Raw genomic sequence first — 26,354 nt, forward strand, 5'->3', positions numbered from 1 at the left:
CAGAGTTCCTGTTTAGTTTCTGCAAGTGAGGGGCACCTGCACAGGTCTGAAAAGCCTTTCTCCCTAGCCGTAGCAGGGTTATAAATGAGCGGTTAGCTCATGACGAGACATTAGTAGGGGCCTTGGAAAGTCCCGGGAAGCCCTCTCTGTGCCTGCAGAAATTTACTTCCTGGGGTTTCCAACCTGCATTTATTGAAAGTCAGGCCTTATCTCTCATGTTTTCCTCGCAACAGCTTTACAGCATGCACTCCTGGGGTCAGATACTGTCTTCCTTGAAATGCCTTGAGGAGATTGTGCTTTCCTGGCTGAACCCCACTTAAACAGAATGGGTCAAGGGCTAAGCACTCAACAGTCTACTGGTTACCGAGTTCAATTACTCTACTATGTGGGAATAGGAAAGCCAAGAAGCAAACCTATTTACTTCCTTACCTTGTTGGATATTCTTTGTTCATTTTCCAGTTGTTTAAGTTGGGCTTCTTGTTGTCTTATCTGGGCTTGTTGCTGAGAACTGATCTTTTTTAGTTCATTCTCTCTGTTCTGTGAGATTCTCACTTGCTTTTGCAGCTCATCAATATCCTGATCTAGGAGTTTCCTGAGGGCAATGAATGTACACTCAATCACACTGTGAATTAAAAAGCTTCGCAAATGAAACTCTTAGACTAAAAAATGTTGCAACACATTTGGGGACTGTGTTTTGGGGGGGAGGGCTGCAGGAGACAGGATTTGAGTCCAAAATGCAAAGGAGTGAGCACAGGGAACCGCCTCTGATAGCAGCTTTTCTTCATCCTCTCTCTCCTCAAAACAACCTTTGAGGAAGAAACGCTTTTCTCTACTTTCCAAGGGAAACTAAGGCAAAGAGACGCTTCCCTGCATTGCTCAGTTACACAGCTATGCCAAGGTGGACTAACATGCAATCTCACATTCTGTCTATTCAATCCCACAGCTTTACAGCGAAGTCCTGATGTTCAGAGGAGTTTAGCATAGGTTGTGGGTTTCAAGCACAATGGCTACCAAGGCATGGTATTAACACAGCTGAATCCTGAATGAGTCTGCTGATAAGAAAATGCAGGCTGTCCCCAAGGGTCATAACTACTTAAGGCCCTCAGAGAGTTTCTTATCAGATTTGTGGAAAGAATTTCTGAAAATTCAGACGAGGCTTCTGGGCCCTGGAGAACCATCTAGAGGAATAGGATAGGATAATGATAATGAAAGGGTATTGGGAGAAAAAATTCTCACTTACCTGCTAGGTGACCAAGATGCTGATACCAAACAATTAAATTTCTGTCTCTAAATTCAATTTTCTGAGAAATCAGTGGATAACTGGGAATTTATTATTATTATTATTATTGTTATTTTAGTTTTTAGGCCACATCAGCCAGTGCTCAGGGCTTATTCCTGACTCTGTATCTAGGAATCACTCCTGGCGGGGTCAAGGGGAACAGTGTTGTGCCAGAAATTGAACCACGTGAAAGGCAAGTGCCCTAGCCACTGGATTACCTCTCCAGCCCCTGGGAAAGATTTTTATGTGATACACAGAGCTCCCGTCTCTCTGCCTCTCAGCACCTCTGCTCTCAGCTCTGGAGCAAGCAGAGGCTTCCCAAGGAGTGTTGCAGATTGCCTTCAGCTGCTTACCCGCACCTCTCTGCCCTTCCTGCCTTTCTAGTCTATTTCACTCATTTCTCTATAGGGCTGAGAAATTCCCTTCTATTCTCATCAGCTTTTTTTTGGCTCCATTCTGAATTTCTCATTAATGGAGCCAAACTCCATTAAGGGACCAGACTCCAAGATAAGCCTTGGACCTGGAAGAGAAGTTTTGATCCTAGAACTAAAAAAAAACAGAGTTATCTGAATCTGAATGTAAGGAACTGGAGACTGGCAGAGAAAACAAGTCAGGCCATAGAAAGCAACTCGTGAATATTTTGGAAGTTGATTCCGTTGATCACATATATGGAATCTGAACAATGAAAGACTAACATAAACCTGTTCTGTCAGTGAATAAATTTAAGAATTAGATTGTTAAGATGCCGTCCCCCTGATAGCTACAGCCCATCTTCCAAACCAGCCTTTACATAGCAACCAGAGTGCTCTCTGCAGCCCAAAGTCTAATCCTACCCCCTGCCTAATGTATGCAGTGGTCTCCATCATTCTATGAAGCCCAAACTTCTCATTTTGACTTGGTAGCTAGCTTCTCTTTCACACCTCATTTTTTTAAAAAAATTTTATTAGAGAATCACTGTGATGTAGTTACAAACGTATGAACTTTTGTGTTTGCATTCACTCATACAGTGATCGTTTTACCCATCCCTCCACCAGTGCCCATTCACCTCCACCAATGATCCCAGTATCCCTCTCACCACCCCCAGCCCATCCCCCACCACCCCACCCTGCCTCTGTGGCAGGCATTCCCTTTTGTTCTCTCTCCTTTTGGGTGTTGTGGTTTGCAATAGAGGTATTGAGTGGCCTTCATGTTAAGTCTATAGTCTACTTTCAGCTCGCATCTTCCAACCCGAATGGGTCCTCCCAACATCCTCTACTTGGTGTTCCCTTCTCTATCTGAGCTGCCTTTTCCCCCAGCATGTGAGGCCAGTTTCCAAGCGGTGGAGCATACATCCTGGTCCTTATCTCTACAGCTCTTAGCTCTATGCTCTGGGATCACTCCTGGCAGAGATCAGGGCACCGTATGGTGTGGTGGGGATCAAACCTCAGTTGGCTGCATGCAATGTAAGTATCCTACTTACTGCACTATCACTCTGGCCTCTAAATTAACTTTTTATAGCTCATCCACCTAGACAATAATCCTATGAGGTAGGAACGAACAAGCCCAGGGAGTACACAAAACTTGCCCAAGATTAAAAACCAAGTAGAACTCAGGTAGTTGGGTTTTACGACTGAAATCTTCAGGTTCTCACAGAGTCAGCAATGGGCTACCTCCCCCCATCTTTCTGTGCTTCTGGGAGCCTGGCAGTCATGCCCACAAACTGCCTCTGGAACCATATAAGCTCATTAATAGCCATGACCCAGAGACTCACAAATAAATCTTGAAAGAGATCAATAAGCTGCAGAGATGCCTCTGGACCCCAAGTCACCAAAAAAAAATTTAACATCAGCTGTATTACCTATTAAAAATTTTAGAATTCCTGGAGTGCACAACTACATTTGTGGCCATGCAACATCTCATATTCTATACCACTAACATACCAGGAATAGCACAGATTGGATAGGATGTAAAGCAAAAGACAACCAATCTTGAATAAAAAAAATATTAGCATACAGGACTCAACCTATAATAACATGTTAGTAACCTCTTACACAAGAGCATAATGGCTCCAGGGTGGGATAAAACAATCTTCACACACTTTTCTCTAAGAAAACTTCTTAGATCATATTTAATGGATTACTCATAACAAGCAATATAAAATAAATTATTTAGGGCCTGCTATTGGAGCACGCTTGGGTGGTAGTTGGGAAAATTCAAAATGATAGTGGTGGGAAAGTATAATGGTGGTGGAATTGGTGTTGGAATATTGAAAGTATTAAGTTATTGTGAACAACTTTATAAAAATATATCACTGTCACTGTCATCCTGTTGTTCATCGATATGCTCTAGCGGGCACCAGTAACATCTCCATTCGTCCCTGTGGCGTGCTAGTACAGCCTGATGGTGTATTGGGGGCTCTTTCAGGATCAGGGGAACGAGGACCGTGTTGTTACTGATTTTGGCATATCGAGTACGCCATGGGTAGCTTGCCAGGCTCTGCCTTGTGGGCAGGATACTCTCGGTAGCTTGCCGGGCTCCCTGAGAGGGACGGAGGCTTTTGGGGTGGCCTCTAATCGCCTTTACAGGTGTTCCCAGTCTAGCGAATGTAAGCTTTTAGCCGACTGGCGTGTTGTAACGATCTTCACACTGACAAACACGCATTTGCCTGTGTCTCTGGGCAGCACCTGGGACATCTGCGGCCTCAGGTTGATCTCCTTGAGGTTGATGGAGTGTGCATGAAGGCTGTTGAGCAGCTGGCAAAGCAGGACCCTATCACGGAGGGTGTGTGCCAGGTCGAACACCTGTGCCGAGTCCCAGGTCACCTGGTGGTTGGCTGACAGCACCCCACAGTGGATGAGCCACTGTGCACTGCCGCCATGGCTTTATGTCCAACGGTGCCGTGACTCGGCCTGTTCAGGGCAGGCGGCGATGCTGAGGTCATCACCGCGGTTTCTCCATGCCCTGCTGACACCATTCTGTCTGAGTCTTGCAAAACAGCCGGCAATGTCCATCAGGAACCACGCGTAGAGTTTCAGCAGGGACCATGCGTAGAGTTCCCTGCCTGGCACGCTGAGCCGTGCGTTGTCTGAGGCGAGATGGTGAGCTGGGTTTGGGAGAGCGTGAGAAGTTCGGGCGTTGTTGGTGCAATCTTGCCTCCAATCAAATACGGTGTGGTAATTATGGAAAATGAGTAGGGAGTGTCTTATGATGTGTCACGCGGCCACAAAAGCGGCTGCACAGTTTAGGAATATGTTCACTCATACATGAAGCTTGGCCCAAGCGTATCCAGACCGCTTTCCACTTATAAAAATAAATAAATAAAAAAATAAAAACCAAGTGGAAAGGTCAGAGAGATAACACAGGGGTTGGGCCGGAGTGATAGTGCAGAGGGTAGGGCATTTGCTATGCACGCAACTGACCCAGGTTTGACACCCAGCATCCCATCTGGTCCCCTAAGCACTGCCAGGAGTAATCCTTGAGTGCAGAGCCAGGAGTAATCCTTGAGTATTGCCAGGTGTGACCCCCAAAGCCCCAACGCTCCCCCAAAACCCACAGGGATCAAGGTACTTGCCTTGTCTTACCAACCCTGGTTGATATCCAGCACTGAGTATGGTCCCTGAGCACCTCCAGGACTAATCCCTGAACACAGACCCAGGAAGTATCCCCTGTATACCACCAAGTTTGGTTCATTCCCACAAATTGGTCCTTATAAATTTCTTTTCCTTTGGGTTTTCGGGCCATACCTGATGGTGCTCAGGAGCTACTCCTAGCTCTGTGTTCAGGGTCATTCCTGTGGGCACTCGGGGGACTGTCTGTGGTGCTGAGGGTTGATGCAAAGCATCGCTCCTGCCTCCTGACCTGTCTCTCCAGCACCACAGATTTCATTTTCCTAATACTTAGTCTAAATTCTATGTTTCTTCTTAGCAAATCTTCATGAAAAATGTATATAACTGATTTTATCATTCTCAGAGATAAAAAAATCAAATTTTAGGGAAGTGAAATTGCTTTTTCATCTCTTCCATTCTTCGCTTATATCCTTGATTCTTTTGACATTTTATGGCAGGTATTTTTTCCTTTTTCAGTTGTTATTTGTTTTGTTTTGGGGTCACTCAGCAGTGCTCAGGAGACCATGCACTCAGCTGGTTGAGCTAACTCGGTGACCCCTCACACACTAGTCTTCTGATGTATTTTTCATAATTCCATAGTTGAAGTTCTCTGGGTGTAGAAAGCTGGTGTCTGTCACTTCTGCCTACTTTCATTCATGGGAGCCAGGTTCCCTGTATTCTTTGGTGATTTTTTAAATTATAAGTTTAAAATTATTTATACTTAATAATATGGCAATCCTTAATATCTAAAATGGGATTTATGTTTTCCCCCAGAGAAAATATGGACTTTTCTAAGGAAATCAGAAGCTAGGGAATCAGAGGCTGCCTGCTGAGGAACACTGTAGTTTCTTGCACATGCCCACTCAATTCCAGAGTTTCTATTAGAGTTCAGCTATGGGATCTGGTGTCAAACATCCTGAAACCAGAGCTGAAGCTGCTAGTCATGCCTTGGCTCAGAAGCTTGCTTACCACTCGGCATTTTTGTTTTGTCATTGTATGTTTCCCTCGGGACTTTCTCTGCTTAGTGAGCAATGCTGTAAAAGACCACGTTATTAATTACAGTACAGTCAGGATCTTTGTGTAACGTCATAGGAGGGCAGTTTGTCATCCTGCAAGAAGTGATGGTGAGACAAGTATATTTCCACTGTTCTTCGTGAGAGAATTCATTCATCCAATTACTCACACACTCACGTATTCACCCATCTGCTGAATTTCTATCGAGTGCCAAACCCTGTGCTAGAGCTTTTAGTTTTATTTATTTATTTCTTTGGTTTTTAGGCCATAGCCGGTGATGCTCAGCGTTTATTTCTACACTCAGTGATTACTCTTTGTGGGCTCAGGGGGCCGTCTGGAATGCCAGGAATCGAACCTGCGTTGGGTATGCAAGGCACTGTATTATTACTCCGGACATCTGTGTTAGAGCTTTTAACCCAAATTGAAAATAGCTTTCAGAACGCTTTAGTCTATGTAAATATTTGAATATTTTTGGTGTTTAAGACCATATTTTTAATGTGCACATATATAAGATATACATACCTATATATTACTTTGAGAGCCACAGAAAAAAGTAGAAGCTACTGAGGTTTAGGGTACTTAAGAAGATTGTTTCAGGTTTCTGAAGATATTTCATAATCATAGGAAAAACATATGCAGTTTGCGTTTTCTGCCAATCATGTTCAAATTTAAAAAGCAAATCATAGGGGGTATGGTGCCATCAGCAGGTCAACCTGTACCTGTCGGTTGAGTGCATCAGCAGCCTGAGCGTGTCTTGACTTCTAGATACCCCAAAATTGCTGCTGTGCCTTTGGCCAGACCCCAACAACTTGGGGCCAAGTTTACCAAGAAATTAAGTGGCCAAAAGTTAGGTATGTGGGAGACACACCCACAAACTACTTCTGGCTCAGCTATATAAGCTCATTTATTGGCCTTATTTCAGAGACCCTATAAATCTCAAAAGAGATCAAAAGACGCAGGTGAGAACCCGTGACTGAGATGTCCAGGCCTGTTTGTATCAGGACTGGGCCTCCGCCCCCCAGGTCCCCAGTTTTCCAGTAGCTTGGCAGTCACACCCACAAACTGACCCTGGTGCCATGTAATCTCATCAACAGCCAAGACCCAGAAGAGAGTGCCGCAGAATGTCCTGACCCTGAACCAGGCTGTCTTCACTGGGGCACCTGGGAGTGGGGCAGGTTAAGTCTCCCTCCATGCCCCAAACAGAACCCCAGCAGCCGAAAACCTCTAGAACCCAACCGCTGTCATGCATAAGGCCACTCTCCACACGCTCAGCTGAGCCTCACCCAAGAGGGGATGAACCTCATCAGAGAGTGGACTGGCAGGGAAACCCAAATACGTGGGAACCTGTGACTGAGATCTCTGAGCCCACTTGGATCGGGATTGGGCCTCTTCCCCCCAGGTACCCAATTTTCCAGTAGTTTGGCAGTAACACCCACAAACTGCCCCCGGCGCCATGGCCAAGACCCAGAGACTATAAAACAAAGCTCCCTGAAGAGAACAACACAGAATTTCCTGGATGTTATAGTCTATCCATAACAAACAGTACAAAACAAATGGTCTAGAATTGCCTTTTCAGCAGGTTCGAGTGGTGGTGGGACTGGTGTCGAAATATCAAATGTAACCAAAGTAGAGAGAGAGTATGGGGGAAATTGTCTGCCACACAGGCAGGGGAAGGGTTGGAACGGGGGTGGGGTGGGGGAATACTGGGGATTTTGGTGGTGGAAAATGTGCACTGGTGAAGGGATGGGTGTTTGATGATTGTATGACTGAAGCTAAAACATGAAAAATTTGTAACTGCATCTCACGGTGAATCAAAAAAAAGGGGGGGAATAATAATAAAATAAAATAAAATTAACATTCTGAATAAACAATAAAGCAATGTGAAGTTCATGCCTAATATAATCAGCTTAACCAATGGCTGAATAAATAGTAGTACTCCTACATTATAAAAAAAAAAGCAAATCACAGGACTGGAGAGAAAGTACAGGAATTAAGGCACTTGTCTTGCACGCAGTTGATCCTGGTTTGATGCCTAGCACCATATATCATCCTATGAGCACCGTCAGGGGTCATTTCTGAGCACTGGGCATCATTCCCCCTGGGCATCATCATGTGACCCCAAAACCCTCACTCCCTCAAAAGCAGATCACGAAGTATCGTATTTCATAGGCAAGCCAGTCAGTCAAGAGAACGGGGCACCGCCTACATACCAACCAGAACAAGGTATGACCCACTGCCCTTAAGAATCCCACAGTCCAGTGTAAAAGGCAAGTGAGAAAATAAGCCATACGACTACAACACGGTACGTGCTCTGTGTGAGAAGCTGACTGCTTTCGTCGGATGCAGGCACAAAGCTAAGTGGACACGAATGGACAGGATGGTGGCTCTGTCCTCTCACCTCTTCTGTTGCTCTTCCTCATAGCACTGCTTTAGTCTAGCTTCATTTTCTATTGCTTCTTTTATCCTCTCCTCAAGTTGCTTCTTCCCCAGAGCACAAGTGTCTGTGATGCAAACTTTCTGAGCATGTTCTAATTTCTGCTGCAGATCCAGTATCTTAAATGAAAAAAAAAAGTACAAATAAAGCTGTTAGAAGATGTGAACTTTTCTTTAACTAGGAAACACCATACATATAGAGAACAAACATACAATGTGCCAACATACACATTGTATCTAAAGAATGTGGATAGATTTATTCTAATTTGAAAATGACTGAATCTCTGCAATGTAATGTATTCACATCATTGTGTGTGTGTGTGTATGTGTGTGTGTGCGCGCATGCACACAAGTGAATGGAGCTGTCTGTTTCTTTCTTCTTTCCTGATCCCGTCTTCCTCCCAGTTTTCCTTCACGAATAGGTCATCACAGGTGTTAATTTCTTGTGCCTTTATTTATGCATATTTACACACACTCATATACCTTGCTTTTTATTTTATTTTATTTTTTTGCTTTTTGGGTCACACCTGGTGATGCATAGGGGTTACTCCTGGCTCTGCACTCAGGAATTACTCCTGGGGGTGCTCAGGGAACCATATGAGATGCTGGGGATCGAACCCGGGTCGGCCGTGTGCAAGGCAAACGCCCTACCCGCTGTGCTATCGCTCCAGCCCCCATCATATACCTTGCTTTTTAAAGCTCCTTTTAATAAACTATTTTGTTTATTGGTTACTTTAACTGTTTTTACTAATCCTGCTAGTGATTTCACCATTAATCCATGACTTGTCCTCCTATGCAGCTTTTGCTGTAGGAAGACCCCCTCACTTATCAAACTAAATCTTTACGGTATCCTTAAGTGTGGTGGATATCTTCTGCAAATAATAACATTGTAAACAATATCTCTAGGAAAAATTATGAAGCATGGATTTCTTTGTTTGCTAGCTAATGCCAACCATCTCCATAGGTACCAGAATAACTCATGTTGGCAGTAACATGTTACATACTAACAACAGAGTTTTAAGATATATATATATTTTTTTGCTTTTTGGGTCACACCCGGCAATGCACGGGGGTTACTCCTGGCTCATGCACTCAGGAATTACTCCTGGCAGTGCTCAAGGGACCATATGGGATGCTGGGAATCGAACCCGGGTCGGCCGCGTGCAAGGCCCTACCCGTTGTGCTATTGCTCCAGCCCCCTAAGATTTTTTTTTTTGTAATTACTATGAAGTTAAAAAGTTATTCAAGATTGGGTTTCAGGCATACAATGTTTTAACACCAATCCCTTCACTAGCTTCCACTTCCCTTTACCAATGCCCTGGACCTCTACAGGTGGTTGGATAAAGAAACTATGGTACATATACACAAGGGAATACTATTTGGCCACAAGAAAAGATAAAGTCATGCAATTTGCTGCTATATGGAGGAACCTGGTGAGTATCATGCTGAGTGAAGTTAGTCAGCAGGAGAGAGAGAATGTTCCTTTCTCATATGTGGGGTATAAAGAGTTGTAAGATTTATGAATAAAATTTCAAAGCAAAGTAGAAGTTATTTACAAACCATTAGCACATTACAAACTATTAGCATATTGCTTAGTATCAGAAATGTCTTTGTGTGTGTGTGAGTTTGTGTGTGGGGCAAACCCAGCAATGTATGGGGGTTTCTCCTGGCTCTGCACTCGGGAATCACTCCCTTGAGGGACTATATGGGATGCCAGGGATTGAACCCAGTTTGGCCACGTGCAAGGCAAATGCCCTACGCACTGTACTATTGCTCTCCTCCCAGAACTGTCCTCTTGGGAGTAGACGGACAACTCAAAGGACTAGAGCAGGAGGCATGGACCATGCTTCCCTAGCAGGCTCATGGGTTACTCCCGGCTTTGTGCTTGGGGGGTGCTCCTGGTAGTGCTCCAGGGAGCATGTGAATTTGGAACTCAGGCATGCAAGGCAAACACCCCAACTCATTTTGCTATCTCTGGTCCTCAATTACTTTTTTTTTTAATGGAGGGTATAGCACAAGCATCTCTCAAGATATGTTACTTCTGTAACTATCTCCTGGAGGAAGAAATAAATACTGCTACTGTTACAGAAGAGCTCCTTGTGTCCCTTCCCAAGTCATACTCCTATGGAGAACCACTATAACTTAAAACTAGAAGTTAGTTTTGTTTGTTCTAACTTCCTCCATCTCTTCTTTCTCTTTCTTCTTTTCCTTTCGGTTTTTGGGCCATACCTGGTGGTGCACAGGGCTTACTCCTGGCTCTATGGTCAGGAATCATTCCTGGCAGGGCTTGGGGAACTATTATGTGAACTGAATCTGGGTCAGGCACGTGCAAGGCAAATACCTTATCCACTGTACTGTCCTCTTTAATCCTAGTTTTGTTTGTTCTTAAAACTTAGATGAATAAAGTTATAAACGCTTTTGTGCTGGCCTCTTTAGCTCAGTAGTAGGTTTCTGAGTTTAATTCATGACTTTAAATTTTGTTTTGTCTTACTTTTTCCTGGTGCTGGGATCATACACAGGGCCTTACACATGTGAGCCTTGCTCTTTATCACTGAGGGACATTCCAGCCCTGTCACAGACTTTTCGATATTTGTTTTATGTTTAAATGGTTAGATGAAAAGACTCTGGCCAGGGATCGAACCTGGGTTCTCAACCATGTGGGCATGTACATTACAGCTTAGTCACTTCCCTAGAAGAAATGACTTATTTGTTGACACGACTCAAAGAAAATCAGGCAGAACAAAAAATGTGCAACTGTTGCACACTACTGCCACCTGGTGTTAAGTGATCTAAAATGCAGGGGCAATATTTCCAAAATGGTTCATATCACAGCACAAATCCCTCTATCGGTGACAAAGTAACAATCAACTGGACAGTTAATCCAAAGAAGAAAACGAGCCATTTAAAATGAGAAATAAGTCATTAAAAATTTAGTAGGCCAGGAATGTTGCTTGGTAATAAAGTGCACATCTCATATTCCTGAGACCCTGGGGGCAGGATCTCTGGCACTGCAACAAAATAACATCAAATGAAAAAGTCTACTTCAAAAATCAACCCAATAGGTCATTTTATGTTGTAATGAAAATTTGTCTTTTAAAGGTTCATACAAAAATCCCCCACAACACAAAACCCCTGGCATTTCCCACTCTGTAGACGTTCAGTGTTCTCTTGAACATGTTTTCTTTCTCTTCTCCCACACTCCAAGTCAACTTTTAAAAATAAAAATTAATTTACTTCAATATAACCCCACACCTCCCACGAATATTTACTGGAATTTTAAGAGGAGGTGAAGTCAAAGAGAGAAAACGTGGGAGAGTAAAGGTAACTCCCAGAGTCCTGTCGAGTTCGTACCATCTCTATTTCTTAAAATCCGTAGGGAAAGAGGATCTCAGCTGTGGTATCCAGTGCGTGCTATTTATTAAGTGTGAGGATAATTACCTTTTCCTCTGCATCAGCAACTTTAGATTTCTCCTGAGCCAGCTTTTCCTGTAGGTTGTTGTGTGATTTAATGCTCTGAGCCTGTGTAAGTACTTCCAGCTCCAGCTCCTTAATTTTCTGCTGACAGTGCTTCCACTCTGCTGTGAGTGAAGAGCACATCTTTGTGCTGTCTAATAATTTCTGCTGGACCTGCTTGAGTTCAAATTTGATCTAGAGGTGGGGGGGGATAAAGAAGGATGATGAGGATGATGAAAATCAGCCTGGAACAAATGTGTGCGTGCGCCAGAGTGAGCAGCTTTCAAGTGCAGCCCCCCGGAGCTGGCAGGGAGCAGCGTCACGTGGCTAATTACCTCTCTGAGGCTGCCATGTGTCAGGAAGGTTTGCCAAAGTCTATCTAGCCAGATGGCAGCTAGACAAAGGCATTTTCCTGAGAGTTTCTATATACGTACAGTCTAAACATTTCCCACCCATTCTCCGGCAGACTCGAAGCTGGCTTTCCTCCCCACGACTTCATGAGTCTCTTCTTGCTAGAGGCACGACAGTTCTCCTCGTTGCCAAAGTAAATCCAGCAGACAGTTACTTTCTCAGTAGCCTCCCCCATCTCGAAGCGTTCCCTCGGAGCCTGTGATGCCATGCTCTTGGCTTTCACTGGCTCTGCCATTCGTCTTGGTCTCTCCTTGGGAGACTGCTCAGAGACTACCAAGCTGCACTGTGCTGGAATTGAGAACAACTCATTCTCATGACCTAAAAATACCCTCTCCGTGCTAAGAACCCCCAACCTGGAGCTCCCTAATCCTGCCCATATTGTCTCTCTGTCTTCCTGATTTCAGTAAGCGATGCCACCATTCAACCTTTGGTTAGTGCCAGTAACTTCAGAGTTATCTTGATTCTTCCTTCCCCATTAGGAGCCAAGGTGACATGGACTGGCACTCTCCTCCTCACTGTACTTTCCTCATCGCTCCACTTGTGCCTCTTTATCATTCATTACCCTTTGTCATCATCAGCTCGAGCAGAAGTCAAAGCAATTGCTTTCCACACTGGTTCTACTACTTCCATTTTCACTCCAAGTAAAGCTGTTCTCTACAGCAGCTCAAGTGTTCTTTAGGTTTTGTCTTGTGGTTGTACCTGGTGGTACCCAGATGCTACTTTCAACTCTGTGGTTTGTGTTGATCAGTCCTGAAAACACTTGGAGACCACTTGGTGACAGGGATCAACCCCAAGCCTCATGCATGCAAGGCATACATTCCACCAGTTGAGCTATCTCTACAGCCCTGAAGTGCTTTTATTTTATCTATCTATCTATCTATCTATCTATCTATCTATCTATCTATCTATCTATCTATCTATCTGTCTATCTATCTATCTATCTATTGCTTTTTGGGTCACACCTGGTGATACACAGGGGTTACTCTTGGCTTTGCACTCAGGAATTACTCCTGGTGATGCTTAGGGGACCATATGGGATGCTGGGAATTGAACCTGGGTCGGCCTCGTGCAAGGCAAATGCCTTACCCACTGTGCAATTGCTCCAGCCTCTGAAGTGTTCTGTTTTTTTTTTGGGGGGTCACACCTGGCAACGCACAGGGGTTACTCCTGGCTCTGCACTCAGGAATCACTCCTGGCGGTGCTCAGGGAACCATATGGGATGCTAGGAATCGAACCCAGGTCAGCCCCGTGCAAGGCAAATGCCCTACCCGCTGTGCTATCAGTCCAGCCTCCTGCAGTGTTCTCTTAAAAACACAATTTGGCACAATCTGTAGTACTCTGCCTGTCCCCCATTGGATTATTTTAACTCCCTTGTCTAAATCTTTTGGATTGGAGAGATAGCACAGCAGGTAGGGCTTTTGCCTTGCATGTGGCCGACCTGGGTTTGATTCCTCTGTCCCTCTTGGAGAGCCTGGCAAGCTACAGAGAGTATCCTGCCCACATGGCAGAGCCTGGAAAGCTACCCGTGGTGTATTTGGTATGCCAAAAACAGTAACAACAAGCCTCACAATGGAGACATTACTGGTGCCCACTTGAGCAAATCGATGAGTAACGGGATGACAGTGACAGTAACAGTGACATCCAGCAGTGCTCAGGACTTACTTCTATCTCTGTGCTTAGGGTTAACTCCTAGGGGTTTGGAGGACCATCTGAGGAGCTGGAGATTGAACCCAGGTCAGCTGCAAGCAAGGCAAGTGCCCTACTCACTGTACTATCTCTCCAGCCTCAGGATATTTTAAAAAAAATTCCCATTTTTATTGTGTGTGTTCCTTCTGTTTTCATTCTTTGGGGGGACTGGGTGGGAGGACTTAGGGGCCCCAGAGATCCACTCCCATTGATTCTCAGCCAAGGGGGCCGGTGGTTTAACACGAAGGCCCAAGAATGTGGTGCTGTTTGGATTCTGTGGTATTGGGGATTACCCAGGTCATCCTGCTTTAGTTGGGGGTCTGGCAATAGTTGGGCAATCATGTGATGCTGGGAATCAACCAGGGATCAGTTACATGTAAGGCATGTGCCTTAACCCCTGTACTACCTCTCTAGTCCCTATGCCACTCTTTTCTTGGGAGGGGGGATGCTTTGCTCTGTCTGAGGGCCATTCTTGCTGGTGCTCAGTGCTCTCTCTTGGTTCTGCTCAGGGATCACTCCTGGTGTGGGGGATCATAAGTGGTACAGGGGATAAGGGCACATACAAGGCCCCTTATCTCCTGTACTATTTCTCCAGCCCCTCCTTATGTCACCTTTTAATATGGTTCATTGATCTCACTAGACCACGGGTGGAAAGCTTTTCTGCTAAAGAGTAGGGCAGTCAATGTCTTGTCCTTTGTGATCTCTGTCATCTCAGCCATAAATAAGATCTCTGTTAGAACTATTCAAATCTGCTGTTATAGTACAAAAGCGGCCGTTGATCATATGTAAACACACAGGTATGGCTGTGTGCTGGTAAAAATTTATTTTTAAAAAACAGAAAGCAGGAAGGATTTGACTCACAGATCAGAGTTTGCTGATAGCTGCGTGTGGGGATAAGGATGATTTTTCTCTTACCTACCATTAAATCCTCAGTATCGACAAGCTTGCCAGCATAGGACCGATGAGCAATAAGTATGTGCTGAATGCCTAATTCCAGAGTAGAGTAGATATGGACTTACAGAAAAGCAGTATTTCACATGGTCGTTCATTTTGAACATTTATGTAATTCAGAAGATTTAGAAATTTGTGGATGGCAGGTCTATACAGGTCTATACAGATCGTTTCAAAACAAGCCTGTTTGTGCATGTCCCCTAACTTTGGGATTCTCTCATGTCAGAAGAATGTCTGTCCTCCTAGGCCTTGTACCATGGTGGAGCTGATATTTTACTCAATGACTAATATAGATCTACCGATTGGGAGCAAGTAAGTCCAGAGATCTAACTTGGGTAGGACCACCAAGGTTTGGCCTCTGGTCATTGAAACTTGGTAGGTGGTAAAAGTTGAGGTAACACTGAAAGACCGTGTAAGCGAAAACTTCTCATATTTGCAGACTGACGGCCTACCCACCCTTCAGCAATAGAGGAACTGAGTCACTTTCCTAGAGGGAGGGCAAAGCGAAAGGAGTGGGTCATGGCATAGCTCCCATTGCCCACTCATCTCTAGGCCCATGGACTATAAAGCTGGGGGAATTCTGATGATAGCAGTGCCCGCTAGAGTTACCTTAATGCTTTCTTCTTGAAGTAAGCTATTATGTTGCTTTAAGTCCAAGTTCTTCCCTCTTTCATATCGAAGCTCTTTTTCAGCTGAGTTGCATAGTACCTGCAGCCGGTGCAAATTCTGGCGTAGTTGTTGTACTTCCTCTTGCTGGTGTTGTTTCAGTTTTTCTTCTGATGGCGGACACTAAAGTAAATGTTTCAGAAAGAGAAACACGGCCAACTTGAAGGAATATCGGTAAAACATGGGGCATAGGGAGTAGAACTGGAATTGCTGGAATGCAGTTATTCACATCTAAATAGTTTTGGAGTGACTTTACCCATCAACAAGCTACTCTTTCATATTTATGGCTCACTGGCATGTGCTCATGTAATTTAACTCCAGTTCAAGTGAGAATTTCAGGGAAATTGTGTGAACAAAAGTGGTTAAACACAGAATCAATTTTCTTCCTTTTTCACACCAATGATAGGGAACAAAATCATGGGCAATTTTTGCATGAAACATGTTTTTAATGGATGGGGTGTGCAAAGAGTCAACATGTGAGGAAGTCGAGTGTGCATGGTGTCTGAGGGCAGAAGGAAAGAGAAGTTAGCCAGAGACCTTAAATTCCTAATCTGCCTGTGATTACTTTCCTTTTGCTATGGGACGAATCTTCCTCAGTTACTTTTTTTTTTCCTAGTTGTTATAGTCATGGACTGCAGCAATAGCACAGCGGGTAGGGTGTTTGCCTTGCACGTGGCTGACCCGGGTTCGATTCCTCTGTCTCTCTCGGAGAACTTGGCAAGTTATTGAGAGTGTCCGGCCCGCATGGCAGAGCCTAGCAAGCTACCTGTGGCATATTCAATATGCCAAAAACAGTAACAAGTCTCACAATGGAGACATTACTGGTGCCCCCTCACAAATCGATGAACAATGGGACGACAATGCTACAGTGCAGTGCTACATTTATAGTCATTTTTTTTTTTTTGCTTTTTGGGTCACACCCAGTGATGCACAGGGGTCACTCCTGGCTCTGCACTCAGGAATTACCCCTGGCGGTACTCAGGGGACCATATGGGATGCTGGGAATCGAACCTGGGTTGGCCACATGCAAGGCAAGTGCCCTACCCTCTGTGCTATCACTCCAGCCCCTATAGTCATCTTTTAAAAATTATTTAAAAATTTTTCATAAAGTTGTTCACAGTAATTGATTACATTTGATATTTCAACACCAATCCCACCACCATTACACCTTCCCATCATCATTATTTCAAATTTTCCCACCACCACTCAAGCCTGCCCCACAGGCAGATGCTAGATAATTTATTTTGTATTGCTTGTTATGAATAGCATGAGATGTTGCGTGGCCGCAAAAGCAGCCGCGTGCTCCTGGAATTCTAAAATTTTTAATAACTGGTGTCTGGAGACATCTCTGCAGTGAGTTACTTGGTTCTGAGATTTATTTGTGAGTCTCTGGATCATGGCTCTTAATGCACTTAAATGGCATCTGGAGGTAGCTCGTGGGTGTGACAGCCAGGACCCCACGGGGGCGGGGAGATCGGAAGGAGTGACCCATCCCCGTGATGCAGGCAGGCAGAGAGACAGGGAAGGGCCCCATGGCCATGAAACTTCTAGGGAAGAAAGCTACCAGAATGAAATTCCTGGGAAGTAAAAGTCCTAAGGTCGAACAAGACTGAGATAAGACCTTCAGCATCTGACCCTCAGGAGATTGGAGTCCTCCCCTTAAAGGGAATTCCTCTAATACCTTTGGACCTTTCCCTTCCCTATCTGATTAACTTTATCAATTCATCCCAGAGAAGACTTCAGGATATTCCAGGCCAAGACACCCCCTACCCTATAAAAGCCGCCTTGAACAAGGGAAGGGCGCGCATACGCTGCCTGAGCCCAGGTGCTGCTTGCGCCCATGTGGCCCAGCACATGTGGCACCCGCTCCCCCCTCTCGAGATGCGCACTTTCATCTGGGATGTGTGTAGGGCTCTCTCTGCCCTTGGAGAAGCCCGGGTTCTCTTGAGCACATTACTCTCCACTCTCTCCCACTCTCTCTTCCTCCTTCCCTTCAAAACCTCCAAATAAAATCTGTTTTACTTCACTGCTCTGCTCCTGAAATTCTTTTCTGTGAGGTGAGACAAGAACCCAGTAACCCTGGGTCCTGGGTGGCAAAGGCGGATGGGGAGAAAGTGACCATCTTTCTCCTCCCCATTTCACTTAAGCCACCGTGGGGCCCACTGACGTCACCCAACCCCTTGTTTCTCGGTTACTTCTAAGCAACACACTCTCCCATGAGGTCTCTTCATTGCAACAGCACCACTGTAGCCAAAGGAGTCGTCATTTGGACTTTCTATAATAACTGTCAGATTGGCTAGGTGGATAGAATTCACACTACCCAACTCAACAGATAGGACATGCTGAAGAGTTTCCTGAGTCCTGGTCAACTATGTGTCTGTCCATTTTCTGAAAGGCTATTATTCCTTCTTCTGTTCCTGAAGCAACACAGCATTTCCTCAAGCCCTATCAGTCCTTCATTTTTAGCTTGGTTTGGTCAGAAAGACAATAATAAAATCCAATTCTAGGATTAGAGCTGCAAGTCTAAGTTCCCTAGAGAAGTCTAATCAAATTATAATGTAATTATTAAGAATGCTAGATTTGGAATAAGAAACATCTGGGTTTCATTATTTTTGTAGGATCCACACCTGGCGTTTCTCAGGGGCCCTGGAAGAGCCAGGGATCACACCCAAGCCCTGAACACGCCCCAGCACATGCTCTATCATTTGCCTTCTCTCCAGAGCCCTGACACCTAAATTTCAACCCAGATTCAGTCACTCATTAATTGAGAGAATTTAGTAACTATAAACTTAGTCTATATTTCATTTTACTAATTTTAAAGGGGGATATACTGATAGCTGTTGGGTGAAGTAAAAGGTAGGAAAATGCAAGCAAGAATATAGCATGATGCCTAATGCATTCTAAGCACTCAGGCTAACTCCTTTATCTCTGCTTCATGTCATTTAAAATATAGTCACATTTGGGGCTGGAGAGATAGCACAGTGGGTACGGCTTTTGCCTTGCACGAGGCCGACCCGGGTTCAAATCCCAGCATCCCATATGGTCCCCTGAGCACGGCCAGGAGTAATTCCTGAGTGCAGAGCCAGGAGTAACCCCTGTGCATCGCCAGGTGTGACCCAAAAAGCAATATATATATATATATATATATATATATATATATATATATATATATACATAGTCACATTGAAGCAATGAAGCCTTCCTCATCACTCTAATTTTTTCTTTAAACTTCAAGTCACAGGTCTAAGTAATGAAGCAGGAATAGCAGCTTCCATTGTCACTCAATATACCAAAAACAGAGATATCCAAGAGAAGCAACCCACTTTTACCAATGGGACAAAGGCACAGAAGATTTTAGCTTGCTTTGAAGTAAGAAAATTAGGATAGTAGTTCTTTCTGTTCCGGTCACTTTGCCAGAGAAGAAATGCGAGTTACTTCTCAGAAATGGCAACTGTTAAAGAAGCGATCGGTCACCCTGTTAAATAGCCCTTATGAAGGGTCTCTGAATGTTGCCATGCAAATTACTTCCAAGTAGATTAAGTCCATTCAGAGGCCTGAAAACTCCGACGGGGCTGAAATGCATGCCTTGCAGGCAGGAGGCCCCTGCTGGATCCGACACTGCATGATCCCTGTGCAATGTCTGGAGAGACTCCTGAGCACTGAGCTGGCAGTCGCCAATTTTATATTTATTGAGACACAGGTGGCAGTGCTCAGGGCTTCTTCCTTTTTTGCACTCAGGGATCACTCCTGTTTGGGCTCAGGGATCATACATGATACAAGAGATCCAACCTGGGGGGTTGGAGCGATAGCACAGCGGGTAGGGCATTTGTCTTGCATGTGGTTGACCTGGGTTCGATTCTCAGCATCCCATATGGTCCCCTGAGCACCGCCCGGGGTAATTCCTGAGTGCAGAGCCAGGAGTAAACCCTGTGCTTCGCCGGATGTGACCCAAAAAGAGAAAAAAAAAACGTGAGATCCAACCTGGGCTGGCCATGTGCAAGGCAAGTGTCCTATCCATTGTACTATCACTCTAGCCCCCAGCTTTTAACATGTTACAAAATAATAGAAATGAAGTTCATATGCTGGTCACTATGACAAAAATATTGTAACTGTGGAAATAGAATTGAAGACTAGACTACTGGTTTTAAATATTCTCCTCCACTGACTGTGGATAGAATAAGTGAACAAAACCATGACTTATATTAATCATTAAACTGAGTCTCTCATATATATTGAGTATATATGTATACTCAATATATAAACTGAGTCATATATATGTACACATATAAATGCTATTTGTCAGCTGCATGCAAGGCAAACATCCTACCTGCTGTACTATCACTCCTCTCCTACATGCTCCATATTTGGATCTGCCTTCCTCTCTAGAAGTAAATGTGTCATTCATCTAAATGTGTGCGAGATTTGTAAAGAACCACTACAGAATAATAAATGACATTTTGCCTTGAAAATATGGCTTACGTTGTTTGTTCCCAAGACCTAGATTCTATAGGTGTGTGTGTGGGTGAGGAGTAGGGGGAGTCAGCTGAGTAAGTTTTAGAGCCTGAAGACTAAATCCCAAAACATTAGCTAAGATAGTCTATGACAGACACTCTGGGGGGGTGGAGGGAGACAGATGACCGACTTTTGTTAGGAATTAGCATGATGAATCACCGTGCACTTTCTTTGGTTTTCTCAGCATAGGAAATCAAATAACATAGCAGTTCAAATACACACATACATATAAATACAAATATTTTGACTTTCCTATACTTTGGGGGTGGGGTGGGGGGGAACCACACCTGGTGGTACTCAGGCTTACTCCTGGCTCTGTGCTCAGGAGTAGCTCCTGGCAGGGCTGAGTGACTGACTATACACGGTGCTGAGGATCCAGGGTCAGCTGCACGTAAGGCAAGTGTCCTACCCCTGTACTAGCTCTCCAGCCCAACTTTCTCACTAAAACAAAACACTTGAATCACTTTGAAAATGATTATAATCAGTTTTTTGAAATTTGCTTACTTATAAATACGAAGATCTCTCTCTCTCTCTCTCTCTCTCTCTCTCTCTCTCTCTCACTCAAAAAAATTCCTGGAAAGGCATGTTTAGGAAAACTTCATTTGTACAAGAGAAAATGAAGGTCTGAGAGTTCAGGTGTGGCTGGCAGGTAATCACTCCCTTACTTTCTTCTGCAGGTGGACCTTTAGTCAATCCCAAAGCCATTATTTTTTGTTTGTTTGTTTGTTTGTTTGTTTTTTCTTTCTGGGTCACACCCGGCGATGCACAGGGGTCACTCCTGGCTCTGCACTCAGGAATTACCCCGGCGGTGCTCAGGGGACCATATGGGATGCTGGGAATCGAACCTGGGTCGGCCGCGTGCAAGGTAAATGCCCTACCTGCTATGCTATCGCTCCAGCCCCCAATCACAAAGCCATTATTGAAAATAAATTTCAAGTCTGTGATACTTTCACCGTCAAAACAAAGCATTTGTTATATCAAAGCTGGACGTCAGGAATGGAAAATCCTGCTATTTTTGGGTTCCACCTATCTTGGACTTTTTTTTCCCGGCTGATCTTCTATAGTACCTAAGAGCTCTCACTTTAGTAAAGGAAATTAACACACAGGCTTAGCACAGATTTAGGTTGCTATTGCGTACTGTTCAGGCTATAACCACGATATTGCTCAACAAGAACATGTTAATGTAGGTGTGAGTTTCCTGTGTGTGCCCACAGCGGACGAGAGGAGATGGACGCGGCAGGAGGGCTGTCCCTGATACCTACCTGGAGGCTACTCTCCTCGGAACTATCCCCCGAGCTCTGAAGGAGGCTCTGGCTCATATGAATCACCTCTTCTCTAAGCCTGGCAAAGTTCTCAAGCTTCTGGGTCAACTGCTGTTCTTCACCTTTCACGTCTCCACTCTGGGCTGGGTTCTTCTCCTGACCCTCTTTTGGGACTGTGCCCTCCTTTTCTGACTCCTCTGAAATTTCCTTCTGCTTACTCTCTCCTGATTTGGGGCTGGGTGCAAATACAACATTAAAAAATAACTAGAAAACACTCATTAGAGTAACAAAATATGAGTGTTTAATTCAAGTGAGATTTCAACTGGAGTTCTATAGTCAATGAAGGAATAGTCACTGAAATAGACTTTTTTTTCCCATCACACTCAGCGATGCTCAGGGGTTACTCCTGGCTCATGCCCTCAGGAATTACTCCTGGCAGTGCTTGGGGGGCCAAATGGGATGCTGGGAATCGAACCTGGGTTGGCTGTGTGCAAGGCAAACACCCTACCCGCTGTGCTGTCGCTCCAGTCCCCCCGGAATAAACTTTAAAAGCAAATGCATCAGCCGGGGATGTGGCTCAGTGGTGGAGTGCATGCTTCTCAAATGTGAGGCCCTGGTATGAACCTCAGAAACACACAGAGACACAACACATAGAAACACACACAACAAATACAATGAAAGGTATTTTAAAACTCAGATTCATGGAGATAACCCATCATGGACTTTTGTTTATACACAATCAGTTCAAGTGCTTTTTTCGGGGGGGGGGGAGGTCTGCGGGGTGTTTTGCGGCCACACCTGATGGTGCTCAGAGCTTACTCCTGACTTTGCACTCAGGAATAACTCCTGGTGATGCCCAGGGGCACCATATGGGATGTCAGAAATAGAACCCAGGTTGGCCATGAGCAAAGTAAGTGCCTTACCTGCTGTACTATTTTTCGAATACAGCAGGTCCTAGTTTGAAGTTTTTTTTTTCTTTTTTTTAATTTATAGTATAACACTGGGAAGACCATGTTCTAAAGGTTTTAAAATCACTCAGAAAGTACCAGGTACTTTAGCAGGCAGAAAGAAGAATTTATAATTTAGTGAGAAAGAAGGACAAATCAAGCTAGTAACTAGATTAAACTAGTAGTAAGGTGTGTTGCAAATCCAAGGTCTGTTTGATGAATAGGCTTAAGTCGGGTGTGTAAACGTGCATGTGTGCATGTATTGTGGTGGTGGGGTGGTATAGGCGAGAATGAAAAGAAGGAATTCAGGTTCTAAGTAAGGAAATAAGCAAATAAGAAGGGAGGGAACGAATATGCTTTAGAAAGTTCATCTGGGGCACCATCTTCCCACCTTCAACAGAGAAGAGGCCAGGCAGTCTGGTGAGCAACGCGGCCGGAGAAATGCTCCGGACCCGAATCCGGGCCAACAACACCAGGGATCCAGATGGAGGAGGTACAGCTGGCACACCTTCTCCGGATGGAGCCCTGGCGACACTGAGAAGCAACTAACACGGCTCCGGGTTGCGGGACTGGAACACATCCGAGCCGCGCGGCCTTTTCTAAAAACTGAAAACATGCAATCTTTTAATGACAAACCAATTATCAAATGCTTCCTTAGCGCTGTCTTCCTTGGGGGGAAACTCCAACAACAATTATGAGTTTTGTTTTGCAATATGGAATGTAATCAAGGTAGAGAGAAAATGAAGTGAAATTCATCAGTTATACAGTTGGGGGGGGGCTGTGGCGGGGGGTATACTGGGGATTTTGGTGGTGGAATAGGGGCACTGGTGAAGGGATGGTGTTTGAATATTGTATAACTGAGACATAAACCTGAAAACTTTGTAACTTTCCACATGGTGATAAAATAAAAATTTTAAATTTTTTTTTTTAAAAAAAGAAAGTTCATCTGGATGCTAGTTCATCTGGAAGCAAGATGAAAGACGGTTGTAGGAGCCCTGCAAAAAACAACAATGACTGCAATAGGATGATGGGGAGGGGATGAAGCAATGGACTAGAAGGATAGTCAAGACAATTTTGTTTTTGGTTTGTTTTTGGGTCACACCTGGAAGCTCTCAGAGCTTGTTCAGGGCTCTGCAGTCAAGTCTTCAGGCAGTGCTTGGGGGGACCATATGGGATGCCAGAGACAGAACTGGAGTCTCCACTGGGAGCAAGGCAAATGCCCACCCCTCTGCACTAGCTCCAGGAGACAATTTTAATAAGACTTGTCATATATTGTTTGTGATGAGGAAAAGGAATCATGAATAACTGAAACCTGCAGTTGAGGCAGGGGCACATATGGGCAAGTAGGGAGTAAAGCCAGAGGGAGAATATGCTAGGGAGAGATGCCTGCAGTGAAGAGGTGGATGTGGAAGGGCATGGGCAGGCAAGCTTCCGCACCCTGGTGAGAGAGCAGGAGCAGAATCAGGGACAGCGTTGGCCCAACACATGAAAGGACTAAGTGAAAGAAAGGGAGCCTGAGGAGGAGGGGTGAAGAGGGGGGAGGAAGACCAAGAGACTATGAGCATAGAACTCTTAGGAGGAGTTCTTCCCAGCTAGAAAGTCTGGAGGTGGAAAAACAGAAGGAATGTGGTCATTTCAACGGGCCCAGCGCCAAATCTCCTGAATCTCGCAGGTGACACTAGTCTCCAGTCTTCACACCTCACTCCCTCACTTCAGTGGACCATCCTCCACATCTCCTGAACCAGGTGGCCACAAACGTGGCTGTGTGGCAGCTTCTCATCAAATTTCACACTGTTCACAGTTATTTTTTCTCTCATCGGGTGAAGACAGGTGAAGGAAAAGAGAAATTCCCAGCCTAATTCCTCGGAGAGTCCCATGGGGATTGGCCACAAAGATTCACCCTCAGCATAGCAGGAGCAGAGCAAACCCACTGGGGAAGAAGTGCAGAAGTCCACCAGGTTCAAAGAGTAAAAACAATGACACAGAAGGGTCAAGTAGTACCAACCAGCTAACGAATGTCTGATGAGCTTAAAGAAATGATGGCATAGGTAGTCACCAAAGCGCAAGAAAACAGAACAGAAATGAGAAAACCATAAGCAGAAATGTAGATCATGGTAGGTTTTACACACACACACACACACACACACTCACACAAACACACACACACACACACACACTCAATAGAAACCTTAGGAAGCAACAAGAGATTGAAAAAAAAATCTGAAAATAAAAAACCCCAGCACACCAGAGGACTATGTGTTCAAGAAGAACAATGTAAGAATCACCAGAGTCCCTGAAGAGTAGGATGGCAAATTCTATGAAGAAACAACCATTAAAGAAAGCACAGATAACAACTTCACAGAGGTGAGGTATACAGGCACTGAGATCCAAGAGGCCTGAAGGGTTCAGAAATCACTCAAATATGGGGCTGGAGCAATAGGAGAGTGGGTAGGGCATTTGCCTTGCATGTGGCTGACCCGGGATCAATCCCCAGTACTTAATATACGACCCTGAGTCTGCCAGGAGTGAAACCTGAGTGCAGAACCAGAGGTAAGCCATGAGCACCACCAGGTAAAACCCCCAAACAAACCAAAAACAGGCTCAAACAGGAAAACTCCAAGACACATTGTACTCAAAATGACAAAATCCAAAGATGAAAGCAGCAAGATCAAAAAGGGAACTATGTGAAGAGGAAAGCTCACTAAGAGTCACAGCAGATCTATCACATGAGACTCAGGAGGCAGGAAAGAATAGAGGGATATGGCACAAAAGTTCAATGAAATGAGCATGTCATCTAGAATACTCTATCCAGCTAGATTATCATTCATATTTGAAGGAATGATACAGAGCATCAGAGACAGGTAAGAGCTTAGGGAATTCATAGCCTTGAAACCAGTCTTTCAAGAAGCATTAAAGGAGCTTCTTTAAAAGGCAAGGCAGGGGGGTGGAGAGATAGTACTTCGGGTAGGACACTTACCTTGTGCACAGTGGACCTGGGTTTGATCTCTGGGCACCCCAAATGATCCCTATCATTGCCCAAACACCCCAGAGTAATTCCCAAGGGCAGACCTAGGAGTAGCCCCAGATCACCGCTGCTTGTGGCCCCCAAACAAACATACAAACTGAACAAACTCTCCAGCGCTTGACAGTGAGCATGGCATTTACTCATGGTGTTTATGATTGCTCTCTACTAGATTAAGGCTTGTTTACTCCTCTCCTGCCAAGAGATTTTATACACTTGCAATAACGAATTAATATTTTCTTTATATTGAATGTTATATACCTGATCAGTTGTTTTACTATACCCAATATTTTTATTATAATCATTTACTTATTAATGCAGGTTTAATAAGTAAATGCTTATTAATACTTAAGCAGTATCTATAATATTTTCTAACATAAATCCAATTTTTTTTTTTTTTTTTGCTTTTTGGGTCACACCTGGCGATGCACTCAGGAATTACTCCTGGCAGTGCTCAGGGGACCATATGGGATGCTGGGAATCAAACCCAGGTCGACCGAGTGCAAGGCAAACGCCCTACCTGCTGTGCTATCACTCCAGCCCCTATCCAATATTTTCTTTCTTAGGATAAAGTACACTTTTTTGTTGTTTTGTTTGTTTTGGGGCCATACCCAGCAGTGCTCAGGGCTTAATCCTGGCTCTGTATTCAGGGATCATTTCTGGTGGGCTCGGGAACCATATGCGGTGTTGGAGATTGAACCCAGGTTGTCAACATGGAAGGCAAATGCACTAACCACTGTACTATCTCTCTGGCCCGATGAAGCACACTTTTATACATTTATAAGCTTATTCAGATTCTCTCCTTAATTTTTCCTCTCTACTAAATTTTATGTTTTTATAAGATTTATCTATTTCATGTAAATCTCAAAATGTAAATCTCATGTAAATTTAAATTTACAAATTTAAATGTAAATTTCATGTAAATCTCAAAATGCACAGATTTATAATAGTTAAAAATTTAAATACCTACAAAAAGGATGAAGTTTTTGAAAAGAAATTTTTGCTTTATCAATTTATCATTGATTTACAATTTTGTGGACTTTTAGGCGATTAGTTCTATGCACATATGTGTGTAGGTGTCAGCACCTCCACAATAAGAGGGGAGAGAGGGGTTGAGGGAGCGGGGGAGAGAGA

At 44.3% G+C, this 26,354-nt stretch overlaps 1 protein-coding gene across 14 annotated transcripts in view; it reads right to left on the reverse strand.

Annotated features, from left to right (window-relative positions):
- The window catches only part of CCDC30 (coiled-coil domain containing 30), a 110,298-nt gene that overhangs the window by 22,511 nt on the left and 61,433 nt on the right, over positions 1-26,354 (reverse strand). For 8 of the 14 annotated variants that reach the window (XM_055138438.1, XM_055138435.1, XM_055138440.1 and 5 more), the window contains 4 exons: positions 15,421-15,600; positions 11,749-11,958; positions 8,276-8,430; positions 430-592 (listed from right to left, as the gene is read on the reverse strand). In XM_055138438.1, the coding sequence (XP_054994413.1) occupies positions 430-592; positions 8,276-8,430; positions 11,749-11,958; positions 15,421-15,600 (708 nt within the window). Of the gene's footprint in view, positions 1-429; positions 593-8,275; positions 8,431-11,748; positions 11,959-15,420; positions 15,601-21,251; positions 21,487-26,354 lie in introns of all 14 variants that reach the window. The other 6 variants (XM_055138430.1, XM_055138437.1, XM_055138426.1 and 3 more) reach the window with 2 other exon arrangements.

The sequence above is a fragment of the Sorex araneus genome, chromosome 5 (assembly GCF_027595985.1).
Source record: "Sorex araneus isolate mSorAra2 chromosome 5, mSorAra2.pri, whole genome shotgun sequence".
Lineage (NCBI taxonomy): Eukaryota > Metazoa > Chordata > Mammalia > Eulipotyphla > Soricidae > Sorex > Sorex araneus.